General features: G+C 40.8%; 2 protein-coding genes across 3 annotated transcripts in view; both read right to left on the bottom strand.

The window, feature by feature from the left end:
- LOC130906705 (protocadherin-16-like) overlaps positions 1–8,569 on the bottom strand; it is a 92,757-nt gene extending 84,188 nt beyond the window's left edge. Inside the window, exon 1 of the mRNA XM_057821254.1 lies at positions 8,442–8,569. The gene's annotated coding sequence lies outside the window, so the exon portion shown is untranslated. The remainder of the gene's footprint in view (positions 1–8,441) is intronic.
- Positions 8,570–13,584: 5,015 nt separating this feature from the next.
- Positions 13,585–25,993, bottom strand: dpp3 (dipeptidyl-peptidase 3). Of its 2 annotated transcripts, none has more exons than XM_057820049.1 (19): positions 25,453–25,564; positions 25,223–25,377; positions 24,738–24,882; positions 21,139–21,228; positions 20,874–21,011; positions 20,711–20,785; positions 20,282–20,372; positions 20,073–20,203; positions 19,867–19,997; positions 19,720–19,778; positions 19,462–19,656; positions 17,428–17,540; positions 17,262–17,354; positions 15,957–16,019; positions 15,742–15,866; positions 15,548–15,668; positions 15,290–15,469; positions 14,194–14,356; positions 13,585–14,111 (listed from the first exon to the last, which is right to left on the bottom strand). In XM_057820049.1, the coding sequence occupies exons 1-19, from the start codon at positions 25,516–25,518 to the stop codon at positions 13,972–13,974; spliced, it is 2,274 nt and encodes a 757-aa protein (XP_057676032.1). In that variant the 5' UTR covers positions 25,519–25,564; the 3' UTR covers positions 13,585–13,971. The 2 variants fall into 2 exon arrangements, with proteins under 2 accessions (XP_057676032.1, XP_057676033.1); XM_057820050.1 differs by lacking the exon at positions 25,453–25,564 and adding an exon at positions 25,894–25,993 and having other exon boundaries at positions 13,586–14,111.
- Positions 25,994–27,955: the final 1,962 nt, after the last annotated feature.

Here is a 27,955-nt window from a genome sequence, read left to right as displayed (position 1 = left end):
ATTGTAATTATGATCTTTAATAGTATTTACAACAACTACTGCTGCTTGCCTATTGCTCATCAGTACATGTTGGATGGCTCTCCATAAAAGCAAGCGTAACAAGTTTTTTGTTCATTTGTTTACAGGTGGAAAACGCTGTTAAGGCAAGGCTTGTTATAATTTTGTCCACGAATGATCAACGAAGGGATGAGAACAATCATACAATCTCATTTAGGTCGTGCTGAATCCATTTTTGAAGATTCCGTGGGTTCCTCTAGCTTGATTTTGCAGTTTTAACGTCGTCAACACACTGCTAACTTCAACCGCAATTCATGAGGTTTTTTCGAAACCGTAAGTTTGAGGCAGACATTGTCCAAGATGGTGCCGCCCATATTTCGCTCAGGAAACTTGTCTATCAGTGCTGATCTAGTATTACAGTGCATATAGGACAATTTAGAGTACTCAGATGAGGAGCAGATGGTTGAGTTGACATTGTAGTGCAAATGATAGTTTGTGTCTTAGATACAGTGATCCCTCGCTACTTCACGCTTCAAACTTCACGTCCTCAGTCCATCGTGGATTTTTTTTTTTCAATTGTGGAAGATATCGAGGATATTTGGCTGTTTGGCGTGACGCTCGTAGGGTTCCTTCTGCTTGGCTTAGAACACAGGTGTCAAACCGATTCCAGAAAGGGCCTCGTGGGTGCAGGTTTGCTTTCCAAACAATGAAGAGGACACCTTTTCACCAATTAGATCTTGTACATGTGTAATCAGTTAAACTTTGTCAGGTTCTGCTTGTTTCAGCAAGAAGTTCATTGGTTAAACTCTGCGCGTTATCGGTTGGAACAAAATTCAGCACCCACTAGGCCCTTTCTGGAATCGGTTTGACACCTGTGGCTTAGAAGGTGCCCTGCTCTACCGGAAAGTTTCCAAGACAGCAGCTTTTAAGGAAATCAACAAATTGACCACGGATCAGAATGTGCGATTCAAGGCATTGGAAGACTGCGTCGAGGCTCGGATTGAAAACTGGCTCTGTGGACCCACGATTCGGTCCACGATGCGGCGCCGCAGTGGCTTAAAGACTAGCAGCACATTCAACATATTTATGTAAAATAAATGCTAAATGCATGTTTTTTTTTCTTTTAACCAAGAATCGAGATTGTTTTACGTCCATATCTATAAATAATTCAGGGATTTAAGCATTTATTCACAAGAATTTTTACGTTAAAAGCTCTTTGTCTGTGTTTCTAATTGGTCAGCTTTGACAGAGATAGGCCCCCCTATTAATCGGCCACGTGCCCTGTCAATATATTATGAAGTCTATGCATATACTTTTTTTTTTTAAATTACATTTTGGGAAAAAAGTGAAAACACATGTTTTATATGTATCTCTTTCCAATGCTAAATCTGAATAAATATACTGAACACACAAAAAAATAATTATAATTAAAAAAAAAAAAAAACAATTGGGGGGGGCGCTACTTTGCGATTTTTCACCTATTGGAGCGGGTTCTAGTCCCCATTAACCGCGAAAAACAAGGGATCACTGTATTGATGTAACAGTGCAAAAACGCTATAATGTAACTGTTTAAATATTGCATATGCAGGACTCAAATTATGCAGTACCCAGATTGAAACAGATCTCTGTGAACATATTACTTAGTGAGATCCATGTGACAATGTTGTGAGATTAGCAGTGCAACGACAGTGACATTTCAGTGTAAACTTGAGTATGGTGACAGCTCTTGGAAATAAACTGTATCTCAGTCAGTTTCTTTTGCTTGGTATGGCCCTATAGTGCCTGCCAGAGGGCAACAAGTTGAAGAGGTGGAAGCTGGGGTGTGTACAGTCTTTTACAGTGCTCCTTGACCTTACCGAGAGCTGTAGGTGGTGTAATAAGTGCGATAACATAATCGGCTTCCTTGTGTAAAGGCCTGTGTGGGTCTTATGGCTAGGAGGTGAGGGTGGAAAGGTCAACTACAATGTGTTTGTATGTGCATGTAGGGGGGGTTGGGGGACAAGCGGCGGGTCACATTTTGTATATCAGCTGCTCCTTATTTAGCGTGGAGCTGAAGCATTTCCCCCGTAAAATTCAGAGATTGCACTCGGACCCTTCAGGTTGCGTAGCATAGAGTTTGGATCCCAGCCTGGTCTATCTTTAGGATTCTTGCGTCTACGTCTGATGAGACCGCGATGTCGTCCCTCCAAATGAGCTGATTTGGTTTGCTTGGAATGCCGGCCTTGAAGCCTTCTTGGCTCGGCGCTAAATCACATCAATGGATCGCCATCAGACTGGAAACACAATTTGCGCTCGCTCAGTCGTCGTCCAGCTGCGCGCCGGAGCTCCGCTCTTGTAAAACGCCGCAGCTGTCGGCGACCGCGGCCAAGGCAGAAGCCGAGGAATGTTTTCAGTCGCTGTCGGATAGGGACGCTTTGCTCCGGCACCCCCTCCGCTTTGGTTTTTCTTGGAGGGGAATTCTTAAGACAACCGCACGCGAAGCGAAGCGGTCCACATTCTCTTGTTAAATATGATGACAAGAATGTTTTCAGAGGTTTTTCCCGTGTGCGTGTCCATTGTCATCAGGTAGTGGCGGTAAACTATAAAAGGTCCATTAGCTGGTCATATATAAAAGATTTTTTGGAGGGGGGGAGGTTCAATTTTTTTCATGCTTCTGCAAACAAACAAGCGAAGAATGGTGTGTTTCATGTTTGTTCGCGTGCGACTTTCTGGCAGAGGTCACAAACTCAAGAATAAGGTGGGCATGTGACGATGTGCGTGTGCTGTGTAGTAAACACATTAACCCCAGTTAAGGCTGTGAAAAGATGTCGAGACGCACCGGAGTCTCAAGTTTTTTTGTCACCTGACATCGCTTTCTTCACAAAAACCCATTTGTGGTGACTGAAAAAAATTAATACATAAAAAAATATGTAATCATCATATTGCTATTAACTCATTTTCTCCCAAAAACATATAAATATGTTCTAATTTTAATTGTTTCAGTCTTTGGGACGTTTTTTTCCCCACAAGAGACATCTCTGGGTTCTGATTCAACTTAGCTCCAAAGAACAATGCTTAAAATCTATTTTTAAGCAATAAAACTGGCCACTGGAGGGCAGTAGCGCATTTGGTAAGACCCGCAACCCGATTTAATGGAACGTGCGGTCCGCCAGGGCGCCGGCGGAAGACGACCAAATGGACGTCGAGAATGTCAGGCGGCGGATGACCGAGCAGAACAACCAGGAGGACGCCCGGGATGCCAGGCGTTGGACGACCGAGCAGAACAATTGGGACCACCAGTGCAGCGGACGATGCCGTTGAGTCTGTGCTGCTTGCCGAGCAGACCCGCGCCGCCATGCTCGGCCGCTCGCGTCCCCCGCACCCTCTAGTGTCCCGTACGGAAACGCGCACGACCAAACCAGTTCGCCCCCCCAGGAACACAAGTTCCCCAGGCGAACTCTGCCACGAGGCAGTGGTCACCACCAGTGATGGGAGTAACGCCGTTACATAACGGCGTTATTTTTTCAGTAACGGGGTAATCTAACTAATTACTTTTTCCGCCGTTACAACACCGTTACCGTTACTGACGGTCAAAAGCGGTGCGTTACTTACTCTGAATAAATTGAAGAAACTACCAGCCGTGTCGAGTCGACTCTCTGCTCCAAGACTTGGGGTGCGTTCAGGTTTGAGAATAGCGCACGTACTTCTGACTCCAAGCTGTTTGTCCCTGCTCATTCAATTAGACAATGCTTTCCAAAGTTTGGTAACGTTTCTTTGTTTGCTACACCTGATGCTAGCCTCGTTCCCATCCCCCACTGTTGGGCAGCAATAATTCTGCTTCCATCTTGAGGACGGCAGACGCTTTGAAGATGACGTGAATTGTCGGGAAACTAGCCTACCTGAATGCAGCCCCTCGAGAGATGCGATGGACGTGATTGTGATTGGCTGAGGGTTAGAGTCATGTGTCGTGGTAAGCCAATCAGAGCCGGTGATTTCACAAGCAAACCGGAACAGCGCGTGCGGCAAACACACACACGCAAAACAGATGCACAGGGTCGGGATGGTTGAGTAGTCAGAATAAGAGTAGTCCTTTAAGAGGTGGAGATATAGACACTATTTTAAGTTTGTCGAAATTAAAGGAAAGAACCTGCATGTAATGTGTAATTTATGTCCCGGGGCAAAGCTTATGTCGACATCTGTGGTAAGCAATTCAAATCTGCTGAAGCACCTAACAAGTGAACTACCTGTCTGTTCTTCTCTATTCCACTGACTCGAATACTGCTCAGAAAATTTCAAATTCTTTGACATGCAACAAGTTCTTTTTAAAGTAACGGAAATAGTTACTTTCCCTGGTAACTAGTTACTTTTACTATAGAGTAATTCAGTTACTAACTGAGTTACTTTTTGGAAGAAGTAGTGAGTAATGTAACTAATTACTTTTTTAAAGTAACGTGCCCAACACTGGTCACCACAAAAGAAAGACTAAAAAAAAAAAAAAAATCCATCTTTATGAGACAGGCGGCGATGAGGGAAAAGTTTACCCCGGCTGTCGCAGCCACAACAGCGTCATCTCTCAGTTAGTTATGTGTAAATAAAGTGTTACTTTGCTATCAAAACCTCTATTTGTCTTGTAAAAGAAAAACATTATCCAGATGTTTGGGATGTAACTAAAGCAAAAAATAGCTGTGTTAAAGTCAAAGTTATGTTTGAAATGTATGCTTTCTCAAAAAGCTCAATTTCTGTTTTTTCATCAGAAATTGGAAAATTGCTCAAACTAAGCTATTTTCTAATGCTGATTTCTAAAGAATGGAAAAACTTTAAACTTTTTTTTTCCTGCTGAAAGAAAAGAGTCTAATCTTTCTTTTGGTGGGTTCCATGTTTATTTATGCAATAGAGCAGAATTTTCTGTGGGCCTTGCAAAATCAGTCAAAATCCAGTAAAACGGCCGGGAGCGAAGGGGGTTGCACTGGTGAAAATGGCTGGGAGTGAATGAGTTAAGCAGCTCAAAAATGAGGACTTGAATAATTTTGCTGGCAACAATGAGTCATCAGTCATCATAACAGTTGTCGATTCATTTGACAATCGATTAGTTGTCGATTAATTGCGCCTCTTGATAGAAACTACAACTACAATGTGGCCCATGACAAAGATGTCTTTGACATGGCTGATTTACATGTAGCAACAAACAATGCTTAGTCTAGTATTAAATGTAGTAGTTGTACATTACACATTTGGCCTCGTGGACTAAACCGCACCGAGAGGTTGCTCTCAGGTTCGCGTTTTTGTTTCAGCTCCAAACCTCTTTTTTTGTGTGACATCTTTCTCCAATTACGCTCGAGCGGGCCACAAGGAACCGCGTGAAGCTTTTTCCACCATCGGGGTTGCCGCTTCCACAACCCTGATTGGAAGCAGACGTACGCGTGTGTGACATTTGTGAGACCAGCAGCCAGGAAGTGGCAAACACTGCTTAGCCAACTCTGCGGCGCAGGTGCTCCGCTTAGAAGTTTTTGGCACGTGCTACTTGCGGAGTCTCGCCGCATTTGGGCCAGTGCCCCACCAATCGCCGCACAATGCATGATCAAGTCATAATTTTATTTAAAAAAAGGACAAAAACATAAAAACACCCTAAAATACATGTAAATAATATTGCTGTTGTATACAGACCAACTTAGATCCTAAAGGGGACAATAATGAGCGTTACAAAGTTATTCTCAGCCCTTTATGTAACGAGCGATTATTTTTGGTGATTAAAAAAGCTTTATTAGAGACAAGTTTCCGAGGTACTTCGGCTTTACTTCCTTATGTCTGCTTGTATGTTCCGTTTTAGAATTTCTCCATCCAAAAAAACAGTGGCGCTGGAGTAACATTACTCATCAAAATCCCTTAAAAAAGACAATTTGGAAATAGCGCATCCATCTGCCATCGTCACGACAACATGTTCATGAAGGCAGATGTGGAACTAAGCGCGTGCCACCACAAAGAGTGGTCTTTTTGTAGCTGTGTTGCCGCTGTGTGATGGAAGGTATGTTCTTCCTATCCCTGCGTTTTCATGTGCTCCAAAAATACTTGCATGAAACGACTTGTTGCCTTTGATTGTTATTACGATGATTGTAATTATGATGATCTTTAATATTATTTACTACAACTACTTCACAGTGGGGCAAATAAGTATTTAGTCAACCACTAATTGTGCAAGTTCTCCCACTTGAAAATATTAGAGAGGCCTGTAATTGTCAACATGGGTAAACCTCAACCATGAGAGACAGAATGTGGGGAAAAAAAAACAGAAAATCACATTGTTTGATTTTTAAAGAACTTATTTGCAAATCATGGTGGAAAATAAATAGGAGTTTGGCAAGGCTATGGAAAACGACTTACGGACGGCTTCGAGGAAATTCTGGTCCACCATCCAGCGTCTGCGGAGAGGAAAGCATTGCACCATTAACACTGTATACAGTATATAGTGAAGATGGAGTACTGCTGACCTTGACTAGGGACGTCGTGAGTCGGTGGGGAGAATACTTCGAAGACCTTCTCAATTCCACCGACACGCCTTCCTTTGAGGAAGCAGGGTTTGGGGACCCCGAGGTGGGCTCTCCGATCTCTGGGGTTGAAGTCACCGAGGTGGTTGGAAAGCTCCTCGGTGGCAAGCCCCCGGGGGTTGATGAGATCAGCCCGGAGTTCCTAAAGGCTCTGGATGTTGTGGGGCTGTCGTGGCTGACACACCTCGACAAGAATGCGTGGACATCGGGGACAGTGCCTCTGGATTGGCAGACCGGGGTGGTGGTCCCCCTTTTTAAGAAGGGGGACCGGAGGGTTTGTTACATTTATAGAGGGATCGCACTCCTCAGCCTCACCGATAAAGTCTATTCAGGGGTGCTGGAGAGGAGGCTCCGTCAGGAAGTTGAATCTCGGATTCAGGAGGAGCAGTGTGGTTTTTGTCCCGGCCATGGAACAGTGGACCAGCTCTACACCCTTGGCAGGATCCTCGAGGGGGCATGGGAGTTCACTCAACCAGTCTACATGTGTTTTGTGGATTTGGAGAAGGTGTTCGACCGTGTGCCTAGGGGAGGCCTGTGGAGGATGCTCCATGAGTACGGGGTACCAAGCCCCTTGGTAAGAGCTGTTCGGTCCCTGTACGACCGGTGTCAGAGTCTGGTCCGCATTGCCGGCAGTAAGTGGAATTCGTTCCCAGTGAGGATTGGTCTCCGCCAAGGCTGCCCTTTGTCACCGATTCTGTTCATAATTTTTATGGACCGAAGCGTTGAGGGGTGTCCGTTTTGGTGGCCTCAGCATTGCATCTCTGCTTTTTGCAGATTATGTGGTGCTGTTGCCTTCATCAAGCTGTGACCTCCAACTCTCCCTAGGGGGGTTCGCAGCCGAGTGTGAAGCGGTTGGGATGAAGATCAGCACCTCCAAATCCGAGACCATGGTCCTCAGCTGGAAAAGGGTGGCATGCCCTCTCTGGGTCGGAGATGAAATCCTGCCCCAAGTGGAGGAGTTCAAGTATCTTGGGGCCTTGTTCACAAGTGAGGGTAGTAGGGAGCGGGAGATTGACAGGTGGATCGGTGCAGCGTCTGCAGTGATGCGGACTCTGCACCGGTCCGTTGTGGTGAAGAAGGAGCTGAGCCAAAAGGCGAAGCTCTCGATTTACCGGTCGATTTACGTTCCTACCCGCACCTATGGTCACGAACTGTGGGTCGTGACCGAAAGATCCCGGATACAAGCAGATGAAATGAGTTTCCTCCGCACGGTATCCGGGCTCTCCGTTAGAGACAGGGTGAGAAGCCCGGTCATCCGGGAGGGGCTTGGTGTCGAGCCGCTAGTCTTCCGCGTTGAGAGGAGCCAGTTGAGGTGGCTCGGGCATCTGGTTCGGATGCCTCCTGGACGCCTCCCTAGAGAGGTGTTCCGGGCATGTCCCACCGGCGGGAGGCCACGGGTACGACCCAGGACACGCTGGAGAGACAATGTCGCTCGGCTGGCCTGGGAACACCTTGGAATCCCACCGGAGGACTTGGCTGAAGTGGCTGGGGAGAGGGAAGTCTGGGCTTCCCTGCTAAAGCTGCTGCCCCCGTGACCCGACCCCGGACTAAGCGGAAGATAATGGTTGGATGGAAGACCGCAATGAATCATTTTTCTTAACCAAACAGTTGTTCATAAATACAATCCAAATCCAATTTCAAAGCACTCTCTCATATGAAAATTTACGGTTTGAATGAGAGTTTGTGTTGAAAGGAGACCCCAAGATGTTATTTGAATTGGTTTATGTGTGTGGTTTAAAAGCAATGAGACAACTTTACTACCTAACAAAAACTCAAGTGCTAATATCCTTCTCCAAAGCACAATACAAACGGACATGTAACACACTGATTAGCATAATTGCTAACTAGCTTAGCGCTCCGTGCTAAGAAGTAACAGCTCATCAACAAAGAACACAAATAATACATTTGGCTTCAATTACTCACCTCTGATGGAGGCACACTGGATCTAACAACACAAAAGACAAAATAACTTTCGATACTTCGTAATGTTACTGTACAGCAGTGGTCTCCAAACTATTCCACATGGGGCCGCAGTGGGTGCAGGATTTTGTTCCGAAAAAAAACAAGGCGACACCTTTGCACCAATCTTGTGTTTTACAAGTGTAATCAGTTGATTGCAGCCAGGTGCTGCTTGTTTTAGCAGAAACCTCATTGGTTAACCTGTCTGTGCTCGATTGGTTGGAACAAAAACCAGGACCCACAGCGGGCCATGTGGAGTGGTTTGGAGACCCCTGCTGTACAGTATAGATTCAACAACCCAACCTGGGTGTAGTAGTGAACTCTCTCTCTCTTGCTCTAATCCAGTAATCTTAACCAGGGTTCGATCAAACCCCAGGGGTTCGGTGAGTAGGTTTCAGGGGTTCGGCAAAGGTAAAGAAACGCAGAGCCCTATTTTTGTACGCTGATCAAATCTAGCCAAAGTGGCTTTTTAGACCAAGTTTTGGACGGGTTTGCTCCCAATTTACAGGCTTAATCCATTTCTTTTAACTGCTAGTCCTCGATCTGATGGGAGGAGGAATTGGGTTTGCTCAGTGGAAGGTTGACTCACACTTGGTATGATGGAATACAACAGACCAATGGGCAGCGTGGTTTCAAATTTTGACCTGTCTATAAAACATGCTGTCAAAATGAGAAGGTTGGATATATCGGTTTTGAATTTGAAAAAAAAAAAATATCTGAAGGATTCGGTGTATCCACATGTGAAACCTGTGGGGTTCGGTACTTTAAGCAAGGTTAAGAACCACCGCTCTAATCACTGGAGCTCTCAGCTTCGCATTACACACAAACAAGGACCTAAACGGGACTGCTCATAGCTGCCTGAAAATTAGTTGGCAAGTTATTTATTAATCGATTTTAATCAATTAGTTGTCTTATCAGTCTTAATTTGTATGAATAAATAAAATGTCAATCAAAACAAAATTAGGAAAATTAAAATGTCCTGTAGAGGGTAGTAACATACATTGCTAATGTTAAGGAGACCATATTCCTGTCTTTGCAGAGTGTTTTGAAATGGTATTTTTTCTTTCTTTTTAAAGAATGTCTTAAAAAATATAATAGTTTAAGCCAGTGACTCCTGAAGAAGGCACTCCCCCTACAGGACTGGAGACAAACAACTGTAAGGATTGCTCAATATTTGGGCACATTCTGTCCAGAAAAACAATGGCCTTGCCGGACCTTGCTTTCAGTCTGTCGCCATGTTTGTCATCAGCTGCGTTTCCCATCATTCCCGGCATGCACGCAAATGGAAAACCAAGGTGGTGTGTGCTGTGCGTGTGAAAATCTGCCGGGTCGCTTTGGATGCAGTGTGTCTGTCCACATCACAGCAGCCGCCGAAAGCCCGGCTCTGTAATCAGCCGCCGCTCGCCACTATTTCTGTTCCGGAGGGCAGAAGCGGTCCCCGTGGAGCACGCCGCCAAAAGTCAACATACGTGACACAATAAAAGACCCTGGCGACCACTTTTTTTCTTGGCTTTTTTTTGTTTTGTTTATGTGTGCCCTTTGATTGACTGGCAATTGTTCCATTGTTCGCGAAAAGTGACCATTCATTCTGGTTTGTAGTCCAAAAGCCTCAAAATCATAGGCGGAGTTTGACTTTTGGGACGGGGGGGGGGGGGGGGGGGCACAACATGTTGATGACCCCAAAACGCATTGTCAGCAATAAAATTAACTTACAAGACTATTTAAAATAAGTTGACAACGAGCGTTTTTTGTTTCCCATCATTTTTGAGGGGAATTCTAAATCAGGCTGCTTAGGCAATACTTTTTGCCAAGATCGTCATCCATTGAATTTGGTACGCCGGCCGGAGTCGTGCCAATGTAGTTACCCCAGTCAAAAATTGTATCCCGTGGGCGGAGGCATATGGAGGTAGATTTGTGTCTTTATTATTCAATCAAAAAAAAAGTTGCTTCAATCAAAATATATATTTTCAACCAAAAAAAGTCGCTTCAATCAAAAAAAGTGAATGCAAAAATAAATTTGAAACTCAAAAAACTAAAAAAAAAAAAAAAAAAAAAAAAAATGCACATGAAAGCCTTTTTTTCTTCGATGAATTTTTATTTTTTAATTTTTGATTGAAGTCAAGTTTTTTTTTGATTGAAGCAACTATTTGATTGAAGTAATGTTGATTTGTGTTTGGGCCCCATTTTGGCGAGGACATCTTCTCTTTATTATTCAATCAAAAAATAAGTTGCTTCAAAAAAATATAGGATTTTCAAAGAGAAAAAACCCTTCAATCAAAAAAAAAAAAAAAAAAAAAATTCAATCATAGAAAAAAGTTTTTGAATGCGAAAAAATATTTGAGATTGAAAAATTTGCATTTGAACACTTACATTTTCATTGAAAAAGATTTTATTTGAAGCAATCCTTTTTGTGTTTGGGCCATATTATGATTGGGACATTTGTGTCTAAATCATTCAATCCCCCAAAAAGTTGCTTCAATCAAACAAAATATCAACCAAAAAAAAAATCAATTAAATGTTTTTTTCTCTAATATATATATATATGTATGCAAAGCAAATGACTGTCTGGTGCTTGGAAAATAATTTCGACCCATTATAAAAATGTTTTTTTGTTCATTTCATTCATTTTTGTAGCAGTTTTATTTCTTTACAACTTTTATATATAGTGTATATAGGAAAGTCAATGACATGCATTGACAGTTTTCGGCCACCGGGGGGCGTTGAACCCGGTGGCCCCCCCTTAAAATCCGCTTATGCTCAAAATCAACAGAAAGTGACATCAAAATGACCCCAAATTGGCTGGAAGTCACCCGAATATGCATCAAAATCAACATGAAGTGACCTTTGGGAGAGTCGAATTGAGTTGAATTTATCACTACTAGTCGACGTTCAATCCATTTGAAGTGGGAGCGCTTGCAGCCTGCCGTTACCGTCAATGACAGGACATGACATGACTTTTGCACCCTCAATTAATGTTGTTTCAACAAAGAAATCCTAACAAAACCTAAACGTCATTTCGATTATTAATAACATTGTAACAACACTGAATCAATGTTATGTTTTCGACCAAAACACCCGCTCATCCATAATTCAATGACTTTTCAATCATTTACCAGTCAATAATAAATCAACTATTTGTTAACATTAGTTCATCAACTATTAAGCAATGTTAACCCAACCACCGCATGACATACCAAAGAACATTGTTTTAACGTCACATTTTTAGATGACGAAAATTTCGATGTCAACCATACTGATGATTTTGATGGAAAAATCAACGTTTAATCAATGTTGGTCTGGTATCTGGGTTATTATTTCACTATTTATCTCAACATCAAATTACTTCTATTTTCATGTATGCATTTCTATCATTAACTCCGCTTGCTCGTAAGAAATGGATAAACAAAGTCTCGAAAAGGCCACAACAATTGTTCCAAAAGTTGCCGCCCGTCAGTGAGCTCATCCTTGACGTGGCATGGCGTCACTTCTTTGATCAAAAAGCAGCTGTAGCGTCTGCTTTCGCTCAAATTTCACTTTTTTTTCTTTGTTGATGGGACATAAACAGAAATCCCTGTAAAATCTTTCTCTTGACTAGTGGAACAAATCATCACCAACGATAGTTAACGCACCCAGGGTTCATCGTTTGTATGATCTTGTATTTTTGTGCCTGTGTTTGCAGTGACACTCCAAGAAAGATATTGGCACCTGTTCGCTTTTTCCAGGTGCAGGCAAGTCCACTGGTGCCAAAGGAACTGGGCCGATTGGCCGCTGCTTTTCCATTTGGATGATTTTCAAACACTTAAGTCTGGAAGAAGAGACAAAGCAATGACAATGTCCAGGAAACAGAGGGTTTCGACAGTTTTGAGTAGCTTGCCTTTTAGTTAAAAATTACTCTTAAGCAGGGGTGAAAGTGGGCCGGAACAGTCCGGAACTCTGTTCCGGTAAAAGATTCGGGGCCGGAACAGGGAAAAAGGGTGCTTTGATCCCGAAAATATGGCGACAACTGTCAAAACTCAATGTTAAAAAGAACTAGCATGTAGCCACAAGAATTAACAACAAGCATAGTAAAGTGCTTGTATGGCTTAATCCGTTTTCCACCGAAATTTATTTTTTATTTATTCCACGGACGGCACGGAGCTCTCCCCAGCTGCAGCAGTTATCACAGTCTGATGAGTCGCGTCGATGTGCGCATGCTCGCAGCAAACCACCCTGGAATCAGTTGTTCGTTTAGTTGGCTGACATACTGACATGTGATCAGCATAGGTAGTTAGCTCATATTGGTTCAAATGCACATTTTCTGGAACAGATTAAAAAAAAAAAAAAAAAAAAACGAGTCAATGCAACAAAAAAGGGCAATGCAACAGAAAACAGATCAGATCTTTAAGAAAAAGCAAAGTTGAAGCGGCCTATTTATTATTTCATTTGCTCTGATGGCGAAGCTTAGAACATCTACCATGTCAACGTGCACTTTTGGACTTTAGCTCATTTATGTTAGGCTCCTTGTTTCCTTATAATTAAAAAAAAAATCAATGTTTGCGTGATCATCAAAATATACAGTATTCCCTTTCACTACACAATTTTAGTCATTTGTTATTTGAATAAATGTCAACAATATTTTCAATTGTAATGTACATTCTTTGTTCTTAAGTAGTTAAAATTGAGGTTTTGCAATTAGATGTGAGGAAATGGAAATGAAAATAAAAATTAGGAGATTGAGGTTGGGGTTACTGCTGTTTTTGTAAACTGTTATTTTGCAAATCATTGAAAAAATACAATTTTGAATAAAAATCTGTTTTTAATGTATGCTTCGTGACAGTATGTGTCATGCAGTAGCTCAATGCAAGTGTAAAAGCAGTTTTGTATGTGTTGAAGGTATAACTGTGCCAAAAGCATTTTTGTCTGAATTTCAGTGGTTTTAGGAAATGTGGGTGTTGTTTTAACACTAGCAGTGTTAAGATCGCTCTCGCAGCAGAGTAAATAAGTGAGTTGAATACAAACACCCCTGTTAGAGTTTATTGTACCTCTAGCAGTTAATGAGCCACACCCAGTTTAAGTGCACTTGTCAGAAAACTGAAAAGGAAAGTCACAGTTTAGTGTGAAAAGTTACAAAAGACAAACCCATGAAAGGAGCCTCGATTGGGCGTCTATCATCGTTGATAGTGCTGAAAACGTGAACTTGGAACCTTAAAAAAATTGGATAAATTGAATGCAAATAAAATGTACTGAACTAGTAGTCTAGTACTCAAACATTGGTTTTGAAGAATAGTAAGACAAGTTTTAGCAAATATTTTATTTTTGCAGATTGTAATTGTCAGTCTCAGATGATTAGTAAATATGGTGTGCTGTGTGTGTCAGTCCATCAGTAAATGAGGGTTTTGTGTGTCCTGCCAACTTTGGACCAATGCCGTTTTGTCTACAGTAGATCTGTTCTACAATTTGGTTAATTCGGTTAGTAAAACTAGCTAAGGGCGTAAATCCCCGTCCTTGCCAGTCATCAACACCAACAAGAAGAATCCACTTTTCTCAACTCCAAGAGGTCAGCCTCCAGTTTGTCGTTATCTTGGAAGCGCTCAACAAAAGACTTTATCACGCCTGATGCGCTGCCTTCATACTCGATCAGCTCTACACTCTGCTCTATAAAAACACAGAAAACCAAGAAATGTCAGCAGCGCCCTCTGGCGCTCATTCGTACAAACTATTCATTTAAAGAAACTACCATTGATTCTGGTGTTGGCTTGGACAAACATCTTGCGGTCCTCCTTCCGCAGCAGCACTGTCTCACGAAGCCGCAGGAAGTTGTGCGCGCCATTCTCGCCGACAGCAGAGTAGTGCTCATAAAGGGCGCGGCCTTTGTCCACGTCACCTGTCGACTTGAAGACCTGTGAAATGAATTGAGACGTTAAATCATGCGACTCTTGTGTTTATAAATGAGTTCATTACTTGTAGGCGTCCGATCCATTTGAAGTGGATCAAATGGATCAAGTGTCTATCACCATCCATGGCAGACAATGAGTTGGGCTGGAGCCTAACTCGGCAAACCTTCGCTGACCTACCGTTGTTTTCGGACTATAAGCCGCTACTTTTCCCCCCTTATTTTGAATCCTGCGGCTTTCAGTCCAGTGTGGCTTATTTGTTGATATATTTGGGTTAATAGGTAACGCTTTATTTGACAGTGGCGTCATAAGACTGTCCTAGGACTGTCATAATTCTTACATGACAGTATCATGGGCATTACTAAATGCTTATGACAGATGTCATCAAATGTCATCAGGCAAATTATGTCACTAACTCCATTTATGTCCAGCTTGGATCTTTTACATCCATTCAAAAGTGAGATCATTTGCCGGATGACATCTGTTTTAAGCATTTATTAATGCTCATGACAGTGTCATGTCATAATTATGATGGTCTTATCAGGCGGTCTTAGGACTCTTTATCGGCAGATTCTCAAAATCAGGTGACTGACTTGGTGAAAAAATATGCGATTGGGACATCGCTAGTTTTAATAACGCAATATATCGCAGCACCCTAAAAAGTTGCAATGTCCATTTTTTCCTATACCATTCAGCCTTAATTGGACGTCTATTGCCTTCAATGGCAGTCATTTAGTGAATAGCAAATAATTTCTTATCTCTTTTTCAATTTTTAAAAATTATTTTATATATTTCTTGGTACGAGTCAAAATGGATTGGACGTCTATCGCTGTCTATAGCAGCCAATGAGTTAAGTACAGAATAACTGAAGTGAAAGGCAGACATTGAGTTAACAATGCCAAGCCGTTTGTTTGGTTATTAGTAAGCTGAGGAAAATACCTGCAATTTACAAAGGAACTTGTGGATGGCGTCCTTTCCGACGCTGTGGATCTTCCCCCGGTCCAGTGTGATGACAGCGTCAGGTTTGCCGTCTACTCCGGTGACCTCCTCCAGCGCCACCAGGCCCTCGCCGGCCTCCAACAGCACACGCAGGATGACAAAACGAGCCTGCATATGTGCCTGTTTCGGAGAGCGCACAACATCAGTAAGGATCCCCACTTTTGACAGCCAACGGCACGAGGCGGACGGAAAGCGGACCTGTCTCCAGCTCTTGCTCTCGGGCGTGTAAAACTCCAGGCCCAGGAGTCCGCCTCGCACCATGCTTAGCCAGTTGACGTAGACCACGTCTTCCGCGTCCTGCCCCTCATGACCGAAAATACTGTGGCATAAAAACCGTGCGGATTAATGCTAATGAGCTTCCTGAGGGTGATAGAAAAGACCGACGACGCCACCTGAGTACATCCTTGTTGAGAGACAGGTAGAGCCCCACGCATTCTGCCCTGCATTCTTCATATGAGGAGGCAATAGAGGAAAATTTGCTGTCCCAGGTCTCACTGTCCTGGTACCAGCTGGAAATCTAAAAATACACACACAGCATCAGCAACTCTCACTCACGAATCGTGTGTCAAAGAAATTGAATTTTTGGCCACATTTGAAGGAAACTCACCAGCTCGCCCGTTTCTGGGTTGATCACTGTGCTCTGTTCAAAATTGAACTTGCCCTCGTTGTCCTATAGAGGAAGCCAAACATGCAATGACCTAAATCACGTTTTGCATTGTGAACTGGAGTCTATTTCAACATCACCCTCTACTCGTCGCCAGCAAATTACAAGTATTCATATTTTTTTCCCACAAATCTGTATTATGCGTCGGTTCGCACATGATTTGAATGTTATTTTTGTACAAATGACACTTTCCTGTTGAATGGTTTAAATAACAAAAAGATTCCTTGCAATTTTTGGTCACTGATTTCAAATCTACCATCAGCTTTTATGCAAGCAGCATTTTTAATATTCCAATAGTAGTCGTATTTTATTCAGGTTCTTTCAATATTTTCACCCAATACTAGTTTTTCAATCCGTCGCATTATTATATACATTTATCTGAGATTAGCTCGTCAAATTTGACTGATTTTCACGTTTAGGAGACCTGTGGCAGCAGTGCAGTACAGCACATTGCGCATGTTGTTGGTCTCCTGTCTCTGTAGTTGTCTAAAACATGCCATAAAGACTATTATTTTGATATACTTTATATTGTTACTTTTGGGCTATTTTTCAGTGCCAACTATAGATCTACTTTGCTAAAAATATCGCTTTGCAACCATTTTGCACAAGTAGCACAAAAATATCTTGATTTGCAAAAACAATAAAATAAATTTAAAAAAAACTAGAATTTACAGAAGAAGAAAAAAAACAAAGGTCAGACTTGGATTCAGCAACCCAAAACTACCAAAGAACAAGTGCTTGCAACACATTTTTGGTTGATCAGTGGAGCAATTGAAAATAGATAAAATGCCTTTTGGAGGCATCTTCAGTTTAAAGTGATAGTGTAAATAATTTTGTGTGGCACACGGATTTAAATCACATGCTTTGACTTTTCACAAAAATAAAATTCATGTAAAATTTACGTAGACCAAGAGTTGGGGATTATTTACTGCCCCCCCCCCCCCTCTCCATTTTTATCGAAATTTTGTCTAGCGCCGTCAATGGCCCTATATCCCTAGGCAACCATAACTACAATGTGACCGACGACGAAAATGACTTTTGGCGCCTCTCGGCTCTGAAGTCATGTTAGGGAAGACATTCTCCAACAACAGCCACGATTTTTGGGAAGATGCGTCAATGGCGTTCAACATTTAACAACAACAATAAATGATCTATCAACTGCAACATTTGCTCACTCAAGGAGAGAATCACTTTTTGAACATGTGAGGATTCAACCATTTGCTGCTAGAGAAAGAGAAATGCACAGACCCGGACGAACAACTTTCCGCTTCCGTGGCCCAAAAGTTCATGCAGGCCGACTTGCACCTCGAATGATGGGCTCTTCCACTTGACGAACAAATCCTGACAAAAACGCAAACAAGTTGAGAACAGGTAAAGCTCCATTGTGATCTACCTGCCATCTATGGTGCCTCACCTTGTCACCTTCCTTCAAGAATGTTAGTTTTTCTTTGTTGGTGGAGTAAGCCACGGCCAGCACGTTTCCTAAAGAGACATTTTTGAAGCCCTCCGACTGTCTGATGTCATCATCTGGTTCAAGAAATAAACACAAATAGTCTTCAAGACCAATAATCTTAAGATAAACCAGGCTTTAAAGCAGGGGTGTCAAACTTTGTGTGGCCCGCGAAAGTAAATAACTTTTCGCAAAAGTTTTCAATTGTACAAAAATCGGTGAGTAGTTCCCCCCCATTTTTAAATCAATTAGTCGCAGCGGACCTAGCTTAACTGCTATTGACAGCGCTTGATGTCAATCGTATTTTACGTACCTATTATTTACGTAATCGATTAGTTAATTTGAATAATCAAGTAATCAGATAACAAACATTTAATGTGTTGCAAAATAAATTTTAGGAACTGTAAAACGAAAGAAACAAGTGTTTATACTTTTAAAAGAGCATGAAATGTGAATACAAAATACCTGAGTGTTTCTTCAAACAATGCAGAATTGGGCTTTCATCTCACAAAACAATAAATGCATTTAAAACTCAATATGAAAAATAAACAAAACAGGATCTGAGTACAAAAAAAAAACAATTGCCTAATTTGTAGAGCTGTGAATCTTTGGTCACCTAACGATTCGATTACGATTCAGAGGCTCCGATTCGATTATAAAACGATTATTGATGCACCCCCCTCTTTTTTTTTTTTTTTTTTAAATGTTTTGTACATTAGTTCCAAAATTGTTCAAAAATCCTCTCAGGACTCTCAAACTACAATTTCAGTATCAAGTTAACATATAACAGTAAACAAATATACAAAAATAACAGTAAATAAAAAAACTCCAGTCCCCATTCTATATCAGCAGCTTTAAACTACATTCAATTTAATTAATGTTGTGAATCAACTGTTATAGTTGTTAAAATTGCTCCCATTATTCCATAATTTCCCTTCTGTCTACTTTTGTCAAAGTTTTAAAACTATTTCATCATTTAAAGATAGATTCAAGACAAGATTCTGCCGATTTAGGAGTATCTTAGATAAAAAGTTAATTAGGTTCGCTACAACAGAGCCTTCTAGAGCGGTCTACTGCTTTAAGATGGCGGCTGTTTACTTACGCCGGAAAGTCTGTTATTTCGCATCTCTGTTCAATAATACATGTTCTAACACCGACACCATCTAGGTCTACATATATATGATATCTACTGTAGCCGTATGTTTGTAACAACTAGCAACTGGGCGTTGTTTGAACAGGCTGTCGGCCGCAGTCAGGTATTTTTGTTTTTTAATCTAGCGGCATGAGTTGAACATGATATTTGCTCTCGGTCCATTCCTCATTGCGTCCCGAAGACGGTGCTGACTGTGTTTTAGTTCTGCTTTACCTGGTATAATTCAATAATCGGAATTTGGATGTTTGTGAATCGTTCTCGAATCTTCCACGGCCGAATCGCGAATAATCTAAGAATCGGAAATTTCGCACACCTCTACTAATTTGCATAGCAAAAGTCCGCCAGCTTAAATGCTATGAAATGCCAACGTTTTCAAAGTTCTTAACAGATTGTTCAAACACATTCCCACAGAAAGAAAAATGCTAAATACACCTCTAAATTCCGAATGCAAAAACAAACATTTTAGCTCAAACAAAAACTGAAAAACTTATGATGATCTTAACCGGAAGCCGCAGGATTCAGCAATGTGAGATGTCATTTTCACTCTTGCCACTAGAGGGCAGTGTAACCAAATCAATAAAACTAATTGCAACACTTTCAAAACAAACCATTACAACGCCACTCTAATCAAACGAATCATCAGAGCAGCAAAATTTGATTCTAAGCTTTTTTCGAATCCAATTACTTGATTTAATCGAATAATCTTTACAGCACTAAATAAGTTAAACATTTCTATGCATTGGCTAATATAATGGCCCTCCCAGAATCTATACTAATCGAATCTACGACACGGCCCGTGACAAAGAGGTCTGACACCCTTGCTTCATAGCTTTTGGCACTCGTACAGTTCGGAATGTTAATTCCGGCTGGAATTCCGCTGCCGGCGAAGGTGAGGACGTCGAGGGAAGTGAAGTCCGGTTTAAGGAAAGCGTCTTTCTCAAACTCCCTGGGCCAGGGAAGCTCGGGGAGCAGCACTTCGGCCGAGCTCACCAGTTTGGCGAAGCGCTCGCTCATCGCTTTGTTCACGACCGCCACAAAACCTAGAGTGGAGAAGAGCATGCTGAGTGGGAGAATGGTGGCAAAAAGATGGAAAATCGGGATACCTTCAAATTCTCCTCTGGAGCCGAACGGGTCCCTGTAGCTTTCGATAAAGCCGATGTAGCTGACCATGTGGGGAAGAGAATCAGGAAGGTTCAGCCCATCGGGTCGCACAGTGCTAACAAGTCCTCGCGGGGTTTAGGGGCTCTCACCTCTCCACAATTGGCCCCTTATCTTTGATCCAGTAGCGCGAGCCCTCCTTGTGGGCTTCCACAGAGCCTAGGCTAAAGCTTCGTCTGTATTCCTCAAGCATTTTCCTCTGGTTGTCGTTGGCGGCGTGGGCCTGAATTTGTTGAAAATGGCATGTCATTTCAAATGCTGGTTGGCACAATGAGAAATAAGTAATTCTCTCACTCGCCTGAGCTTTCTGAAGATAATGGCAGACCCTCTCCATAAGCGGGGCATAGTCGCCCCTTTTCACAGAGAACTCTTTTCCCTCAAAATCAAAGCACCCGCAGCAAGAATCGCACTCGCCGTCCACTGCGCAGTCTGGAAAGCAGTCGCATGCGTTGTATTAATACAGCGTTACATCGAAGGGATCTCTGTTGTTTCGTTTCGACGACTAACCTTTCTTCACAGCGGAGGCTAAGCGCACCTCGTAGCAGGTTTTGTCACCCTTTTCCCTTTTAAACAGCCGGGTGTTGTAAGCAGACAGTTTCTGAAGAAGACCAGTGGTAGTTCAGCACAATTCATATCAATAGCACCGTCCATTTTGAGAGGGTAAAACAATGCAACAATACAAAGTATAAAAAGTATAAGATTTTTACCACATTTTAACTCATTGGCTGCCATTGAAGGTGTATGACGTCCAATCCATCTGAAGTAGGAGTGCTGGCAGCCAATGAAAGAACATTCACTGGCTGCCAGCACTCTCACTTCAAATGGAATGGATGTCCTCTAGTGGCAAACTTATTTCAATTCACAGCAGCAGAATATTAAACTAAAACTATTCAATAACTGAAGCCCTCATTCAATCTGTGTCTGATGCCATCTTACTTTAGAGTCAAGAAACTTTTGTGCCAACTCAGCATCTTCCATACAGCAGTTTCCTGAGAAATAGGTGGTAATTCCCTGAAGAGACAAAGCATGAGCTTCAGTGTTTAGAAAAAAAATCTTAAACAACAAAGTACACTGCTTTTTAACAGTTAGAAACCATCACCTTGTCACCAAGACCCAGTTGTTTCTGTTTGTCCATCAGTGAGTACAATGGACATGAGCAAGTGTCCCACAGAGTGCCCATCTCAGCCGGGTTGTCCTGAAAAGCCTGGCTGGCCCTCACCAGGGCATCCAGCTTCTCCTGCGAAAAGACAAACATTACGTTTTCAGCATTATTGTAACTTTGTGAAGGAAATAGCATACTTTAAAATTTGGCTTTGTGCAACTCTAGCATAACCAACAGTCAAACACACAAAAAGTGTCGGTACCTTGGGCAAATTTGGGACAAACTTGGAATCTCCGAAAGACTTGTAGTTGCCCATATTGGCATAGAGACCTGCTGCATACACCAAAAAGGCCTGAAAAGTAACCGAACAGAAAAAAACAATTGAAGCTCAAAGAAACAGCAATCGAAGCAAAAGCAGGCTAAACAAAACTAAATATTTTCTTCAATAACATTTTAGAATGTTTAATTTCCGACTCTTTAAAAAAAAAAAAAATGGAAAGAAAAATCAGGCATGAAAATGGGTCAGGGGTTAAAAAGGTGAGAAGGGTGTGGAGGAAATATATTCCAGTACACTGTATTGTACACCCCAACAAAATATTGAGCTCTGTCGACTCACACTGTGTTTCAGCAGGGCCATGCAGAGACCGGTGGAGGGGTGGGTGCTCGTAGATCAAAAGGGGCACATAAACAAGTATTTTATACACCTTAAAACAACATAACTTCAATTTTAACCAGCTTTAGATAATAATTGGCTGCGACTGTGACATACTTTAATTGGGAGGGGGCAACAGTGAATAGAAATCAAAACTGTCATCAACACTTTCTGGCTGTGACTCAGTCAGTCTGCCTCTTTTCTTCCTTCAACCTCTGCATCAAAACTTCCTTCCTCAACTTGTTCATCTGAGAACAAACCACATCAGATGGTCACTGAGCCACCAACAGCACAGTTTTCTTAAAACTATTATTTCATTATTATCCATACTTAACAACTCTAGCACCTAATGATTAATAAAGCAATGACATAAAAATCTTATAGAAAAATAACATTGTAATTGTGTTTATAATTGGATTTAATACCCGACTATCCTTGCAAACTTGTTCTTACCAGGTCTGCTATTCACCCAGCTGATGAGGTATCCACTGCCTTTAGCAGCCTCATCCAACTCCTTTTTTTTATCCCTCAATCTCCCTTCCCTACGACGCATGTCTATGTAATGAAATATAAATATTTAAAAAAACAAACAGACTCCCCGGTGGCTTTTAGTTTTAAAGCTTTCTTAATTTCTTTCTCACTCAATAACGATGGAGTTAGATTTGTGTTTTTATTATTCAATCAAAAAACAAAGTTACTTCTATCAAAAACAAAGTTGCTTCAATCAAAATACAGTATATACTTTTAATCCCAAAAAGTAGCTTCAATAAAAAAAAAAGTTTTTGATTGCAATAATAAATTTGAGACAAAAAAAGCATTTGAAAACTATTTTTCTTGATTGAAACAAATGTTTCCATTTAAGTAATGTTTTGCGTTTGGGCCACATTTTGGCTAGGACATTTGTGTCTTTATTATTCAATCAAATAAGTTGCTTCAAACAAAAAAATATATATAAAAAGAAAAACTTTGCACATGTGCCAATCACCGTTTACCAAAGCCTGAGAGGGTTTGAGTAGACTCACTATGAAGCTTTTAATAAAGCCAAGCATTTTCTAACTACTTTATTCTTGTTTAAAAATAATTCGGTGGGGCAGTAACATGTTTAAAACTTATCATAATTCTTACATTTTGAAGTGCTTGAAAACCATTTATAAATGATACTTTGGTGAAAAAAGTGAAAAAACATGTCTTATATATATGTATCTTTTTTCCAATGTAAAATCTGAATAAATGCATTGAACACGCACAAAAAAATGGGGGGGGGGGCGCTACTTCGTGGTTTTCACTTATTGCGGCGGGTTCTGGTCCCCATTAACCGCGAAAAACGAGGGATCCCTGTATTTCTGAAAAGCTTTAAGAAGCAGGACTCATTCCCACCACTCGTCGGGCCGCTGTTGTGCCGACACCGGCCGTCAGCTAAAATCCAAGCCGAAAATAACGCGTCTCCGGCGGACGACGGGAGCGATGTGAGGCGCCCCCTCCATCCGAGAGAATGCCGCTTAATTTGACTCAACAGTGTGTTTCTTCGTTTATATTACCGTTAAATACACAAGCTTGACGCCAATTTAACGGGAGCTATTTTTTTTCATGGGAGATTTGGCTAGCTCTGGCAGTGTTCAACGCAAGCTGCAACGAATGGCAGTAACTTTTTTATATCGCAAAACGTGAAAACGATTGAAACCATTACTCACCAAATTCAATCTGCTGGCAAATACAGGCAAGTGTGTATGCTGCGCTCTGGTCTGCCCCGATGTGGATAAGGCCTGCTTTTTAGCTTTGCAATGCAACCGAAGGCTCTCCGAGCACTCCATGTACACGCGTAAGGAGTGCGCGCGTTTGGAATAATGGAACGCAGCTCGGGCCGATGATTGGTTCTCGTCAGCGAGGCATCTAGAAGGATTTGCTGACTGTGTTCTTAAGTGCTCAGTTTACGTACTAAGTTAATCACATGATGATAATAATAATAATTAAATAAAACCTCCCGACCCCCCCCCCCCTCCCAAAAAGAATTTCTCCTCGGATCTACGCAATTCACGTAGGTCGCCCTTTTTGACTTCAAAACGGCGAATTTCGCCGAAAGGTGAGAGATTTTCATGCCTGAAAAATACTTGAACTATTCCATGATTTAGCTGCTATGACGGTGAAAGACGTCCAACTGTCATTTTTGTGTTATAATTACCGTTGTTAGCTGCCATTGATGGGAAAGCGTTGCTCTTATCAAAATGGCCACCATGTAGGCACACACTGCTACTACAGCTTGCTGGTTTACTAGTCCTTCTACTTGTGGCGTTCAAGCCTCCAAACGACGATACGAAACAACAACCGGTACCGGTAAATGTGAGCCCGTGCGGTGGCCATCTTGGTAGGGGATACTCTAGCCTCAACCACAATGAGTGGACATTAGGGCTGCATCTATCGATTATTTTAGTAGTCGATTAATCTGTCAACTAGCTAGTTTGAATACTCGAATAGTTAGATTAGGACCCTTTAATGCATTAAAGAATACATTTTAGGAGATTACTTACTAAGGCTTGCTAAGATTGGACTTTAAAAAGTGCATTAGATCCAAATACAAAATAAAATTCCAAAGTGTTTCTTCAAACTATGCAGAATTGCACTTTCAATTAAAATTACATTAGAATACTTATAGCTTCAAACGGTATTAAAAATAAATAAATAAATAAATGAGGATCTGAGTACAAAAAGAAAACAATTGGCAAACTTGCATAGCAAAAGTCCACTAGTTTAAATGCTATAAAATGCTAACTATTTTGACAATGCTGACAATTCAAACACATTTTCCCACAAAAAAAAAAGTCTGACTATACCTATAAACTAAATTATGAATGCATAAAAAAAATATTAGCTCAAACAAAAACTTATGTTATGTTGGTCTTAACAGGGAGCAGCTGGATTCAGACCTGTGAAATGAGTTATGGCATATTCATTGTTGCCACTAGAGGGCAATGTACCCACCCTAATCAATACAACTAAATGCAAACACTTTCAAAACAAACCAGTACAACACCACTGTAATTAAATGACTACTCGAAGCAGCAAAATGTGATTCGAAGCTTTTTCCTAATTGAATTACTCGAGTAAATCGATTAATTGTTGCAGCACTAGTGGACATTGAAATGAACTTGTAACTTGCTCCATTTTCAACCAATGTCTACAGTATGTTCATGAAAAACATTTAGAAGAAGTACCTGGTACTCTTCTGAACTCAGCCCGGCAGCTTTCGCTACAGCTTCTAGCTGCGCAGGAGATTGCTTTCGGAAGATTCTCTGCAGTAGGACGAAGATGAGCGGTGACTCTGGGGAGGTTTGCAGGAGTACTGCCAGGCCTCCGTACCTAAGACAGAGGGAGCATTTTCACTCTTTGGCTACCATTTACGATGATAGACATCCAATCAGGTGGCTATTTTCATCCTGCTGTGAATTTAAATCAGTCACTAGTAGACGTCCAATCCATTTGAAGAGGGAAGACCACTTCAAATGGATTGGACATCTAGCAATGTCAGTGGCTGCCAATGAGTTAACAACGAGTGAAGACTTGAATATGTCAAAAAACAAAGTTTCAATGATATAAAACTGTATGGGTCACATGTTGTTGATCCCTAACCTCCAAGAGTTCACTGTATAAGCATGGAGCTTCTCAATCAACCAACTAGATGAGATGGTCAATGACCTACCAGGAAGCACGGGACAAATAGTGGGCATACAACTTTTCTTGTGGGGAGAGCAAGCCAAAAGCTTCGGCGCAGTCCAGAGCAGCGACACCGATGTCATTTGGCAGGAAGTACTGAGAGTCCACCATCTTCGAGTCACAGACGACAAGTAACTGAAACTGTTGGGGAAAGAAAATATGTAGTTGATGAGGACAGGATTTGCTTTTATCACGACTCATGGTGTTTAATCTCACATTCTGCACCACAGCATAAAATGGTAAAATATGAGCGGAGAAAACAAAGCAGGCAGAAAAAAACATCAATGACTCCTTCCACTACCTTCTTTCTCATTATGAAAGTGAAAGCAACTAAATTGGCGCGTGTAGTAACTCATTCTACCATCACTAGCCACCTAAATTCCACGTTGCCTCAGAAATTAACTTAGAAATAATATGAACTTTGTGTAAACATATACTGGAAGGAGGCTGAACCTCCAGGCAGTGGCGGACAACATGCTTCGTTAACTAGCATTCATCAACGTTTGCTAATGTGCATCGCTTTCTTCGTCTTAAAAGATATAACCACTACTTCTACAGTCAGGAACACAAAATTTAAAATTGCATTGCATGTCTGGTTCATTCCTGAGGCGAAATAAAGACAAATTATCAACGTCAACAGACAGTGTGCTATGCTACCTTGTTTCAACTCGGCTATCCAGCTCACGTCAAAGTGCAGTCTCACGACCCTGTCTACTTCCTGGTTTAGCCCTGCCTCTCGGCCTATCACAGCTCGCAACTTGGCATTGGCGGTAAGACGGACCAATCACGGCATGGTTTGTGTCCGTTACGTCGGGAAGGTATATGGCTGTAAATTGTAATATGTGTGTTTATGCAAAATAATGTTTTGTCCTTTGTGGTTCATCTGATGTTGCTGTTTGGAAAATGTTTGCACAAAATCTTAAATATACGAATAACAAAAAAGTATTTTTTTTTTGTACACTGCAGTTTCTCAGGGAGCTTTGATTGACACTTAGTGTATTTATTATTATTATTATTATTTTATAAATATAGCAACTGAACTGCCTTTTAATTAAAAAAAAAAATCTGCCACGTGTTTTACAATGTGGCTACTGTATTTTGTTTGTCATCATGTGTATATGTTTCTTTGACTGTAATGCAAGTTTTGTATTTTTTGTACTGTTGTATGTTTGTGATTGTTGAAAATAATTTAAAAAATGTATTTGTATGTATTATAGCAGGTTAACACCTTTATTAAGAAAAAGTTATTATTTTGGGTAATTAAAAAAACAAACAAACAAAAAACACCTTAATCGCACAAAGAACTGACGTCCACATATGTGAACATAACATTTTGGGTCATGTAAGCCACAATATTAATATCATTTGGTCTACAAGTGTGGCTTCACCCAAAATGTCACCCACATTATTTTCCCCTATATTTTCAGAAACACCCCAAAACCTGAACTATTTGTTTAATTTTTTTTAATGATGATTAGTAATTTTAACTATTTTTGTAAAAATAAAAAAAAAGTAAATAAATAAATAAATAAATAAATAAGGGGGTAATGATATGTGGGCGGCGGTCCCAATTACAATTACTATATGTTTTTTTTTTTTTTTTTTTTTAAATCATTACTGTTATATAATTTTTTATTAATAAATAAAATTATACATTGATGAAATGGTGATATACTGTGTATGTACATACATACATACATACATACACACATACATACATACATACATACATACATACATATATGTATATATATTTTTTGATAGTATTTAATTCATCGCCCGCCACTGACAGCAATAGAAGTCCAAGTTATGTTAATGGTTAATGGTAGTTAATGGTTAAGACTGGTTCTGAATGCATGCAAGACTATTGCATCAAAAACTCCTGGGTTTAGCATTTTGCTTGCCTTGCTTTGCTTACAATGAGCAGACAAGCTCGAAGTATAATAAAAAATAATAATAATACTAGCTCTGCAATGCAGATTAAAGCTCAAGTAAAATTGTTGAAGGTTTTGGTGTGTGTTATTAGTCTTCCCCTGTGTAATAGCATTTTCCCTGGATTTTCCCATAACAGCACAAAGAATTCATCCTTCACCTTATGATAAGAGAAGTAGTTAGTTGAGGAAAGGCAGATAAATCTTATTATTTGGGTTATATTATTTCTGTGTCAAAGTGTCAAATCCAAGTTCATTTGATGTAGGCGCTATGAGGTGACATTTTAAAATAAAGTCGTTTTAATATAACTGCATTACATTTAGTCAATTGAATTAACAACAGAGTCAAGCAGAGATCAGTCTTGAATAGCATATTGATTCACTCATTGGCTTATCTCACTCATCACAGTGATTCTTGGAATGGATTTATAAATGCAAATAGTGTTGTTACTGATTAAATCAACTATCTTTCTAAAGAAGACACTGCTAATTACTCACTGAAGCAGGTTGAAAGACTGCTTTTACAACAAAGAAGTAATGGAAAAACTTATAAATCGTATGTTCGGATCACATTATATGAGGTTATTTTTTATTACTTGTGTATTTGTATGTTTTTATATTCATTCATTTATTTAAAATAAATTTATTTACGTAAGTAAATACATATGTATTTATTTGCTTACTTAAACATTTATTTCTCCTTTATTTACCATAATATTTGTTGTTTGACATGACGTGAGACAAAGCGACGCTGCGTTAGATACGCAAACAGTCTGATTGGTCGAGGC

Source organism: Corythoichthys intestinalis, chromosome 18, assembly GCF_030265065.1.
Source record: "Corythoichthys intestinalis isolate RoL2023-P3 chromosome 18, ASM3026506v1, whole genome shotgun sequence".
Classification (NCBI taxonomy): domain Eukaryota; kingdom Metazoa; phylum Chordata; class Actinopteri; order Syngnathiformes; family Syngnathidae; genus Corythoichthys; species Corythoichthys intestinalis.
The sequence above is the reverse complement of the archived record's forward strand: the minus strand, read 5'-3'. Positions and strand labels throughout refer to the sequence as shown.

What these genes read in the sequence shown, in the direction of transcription:
- dpp3 (XM_057820049.1), bottom strand. Translation starts at nt 25,518, where the DNA reads ATGTTTTTTTCTGCCTGCTTTGTTTTCTCCGCTCATATTTTACCATTT. An exon ending in CGGAATTAACATTCCGAACT is followed by an intron (nt 17,541 to 19,461) that starts GTACGAGTGCCA and finishes TTCTTGAACCAG; the next exon opens with ATGATGACATCAGACAGTCG. An exon ending in TCTTGAAGGAAGGTGACAAG is followed by an intron (nt 17,355 to 17,427) that starts GTGAGGCACCAT and finishes CGTTTTTGTCAG; the next exon opens with GATTTGTTCGTCAAGTGGAA.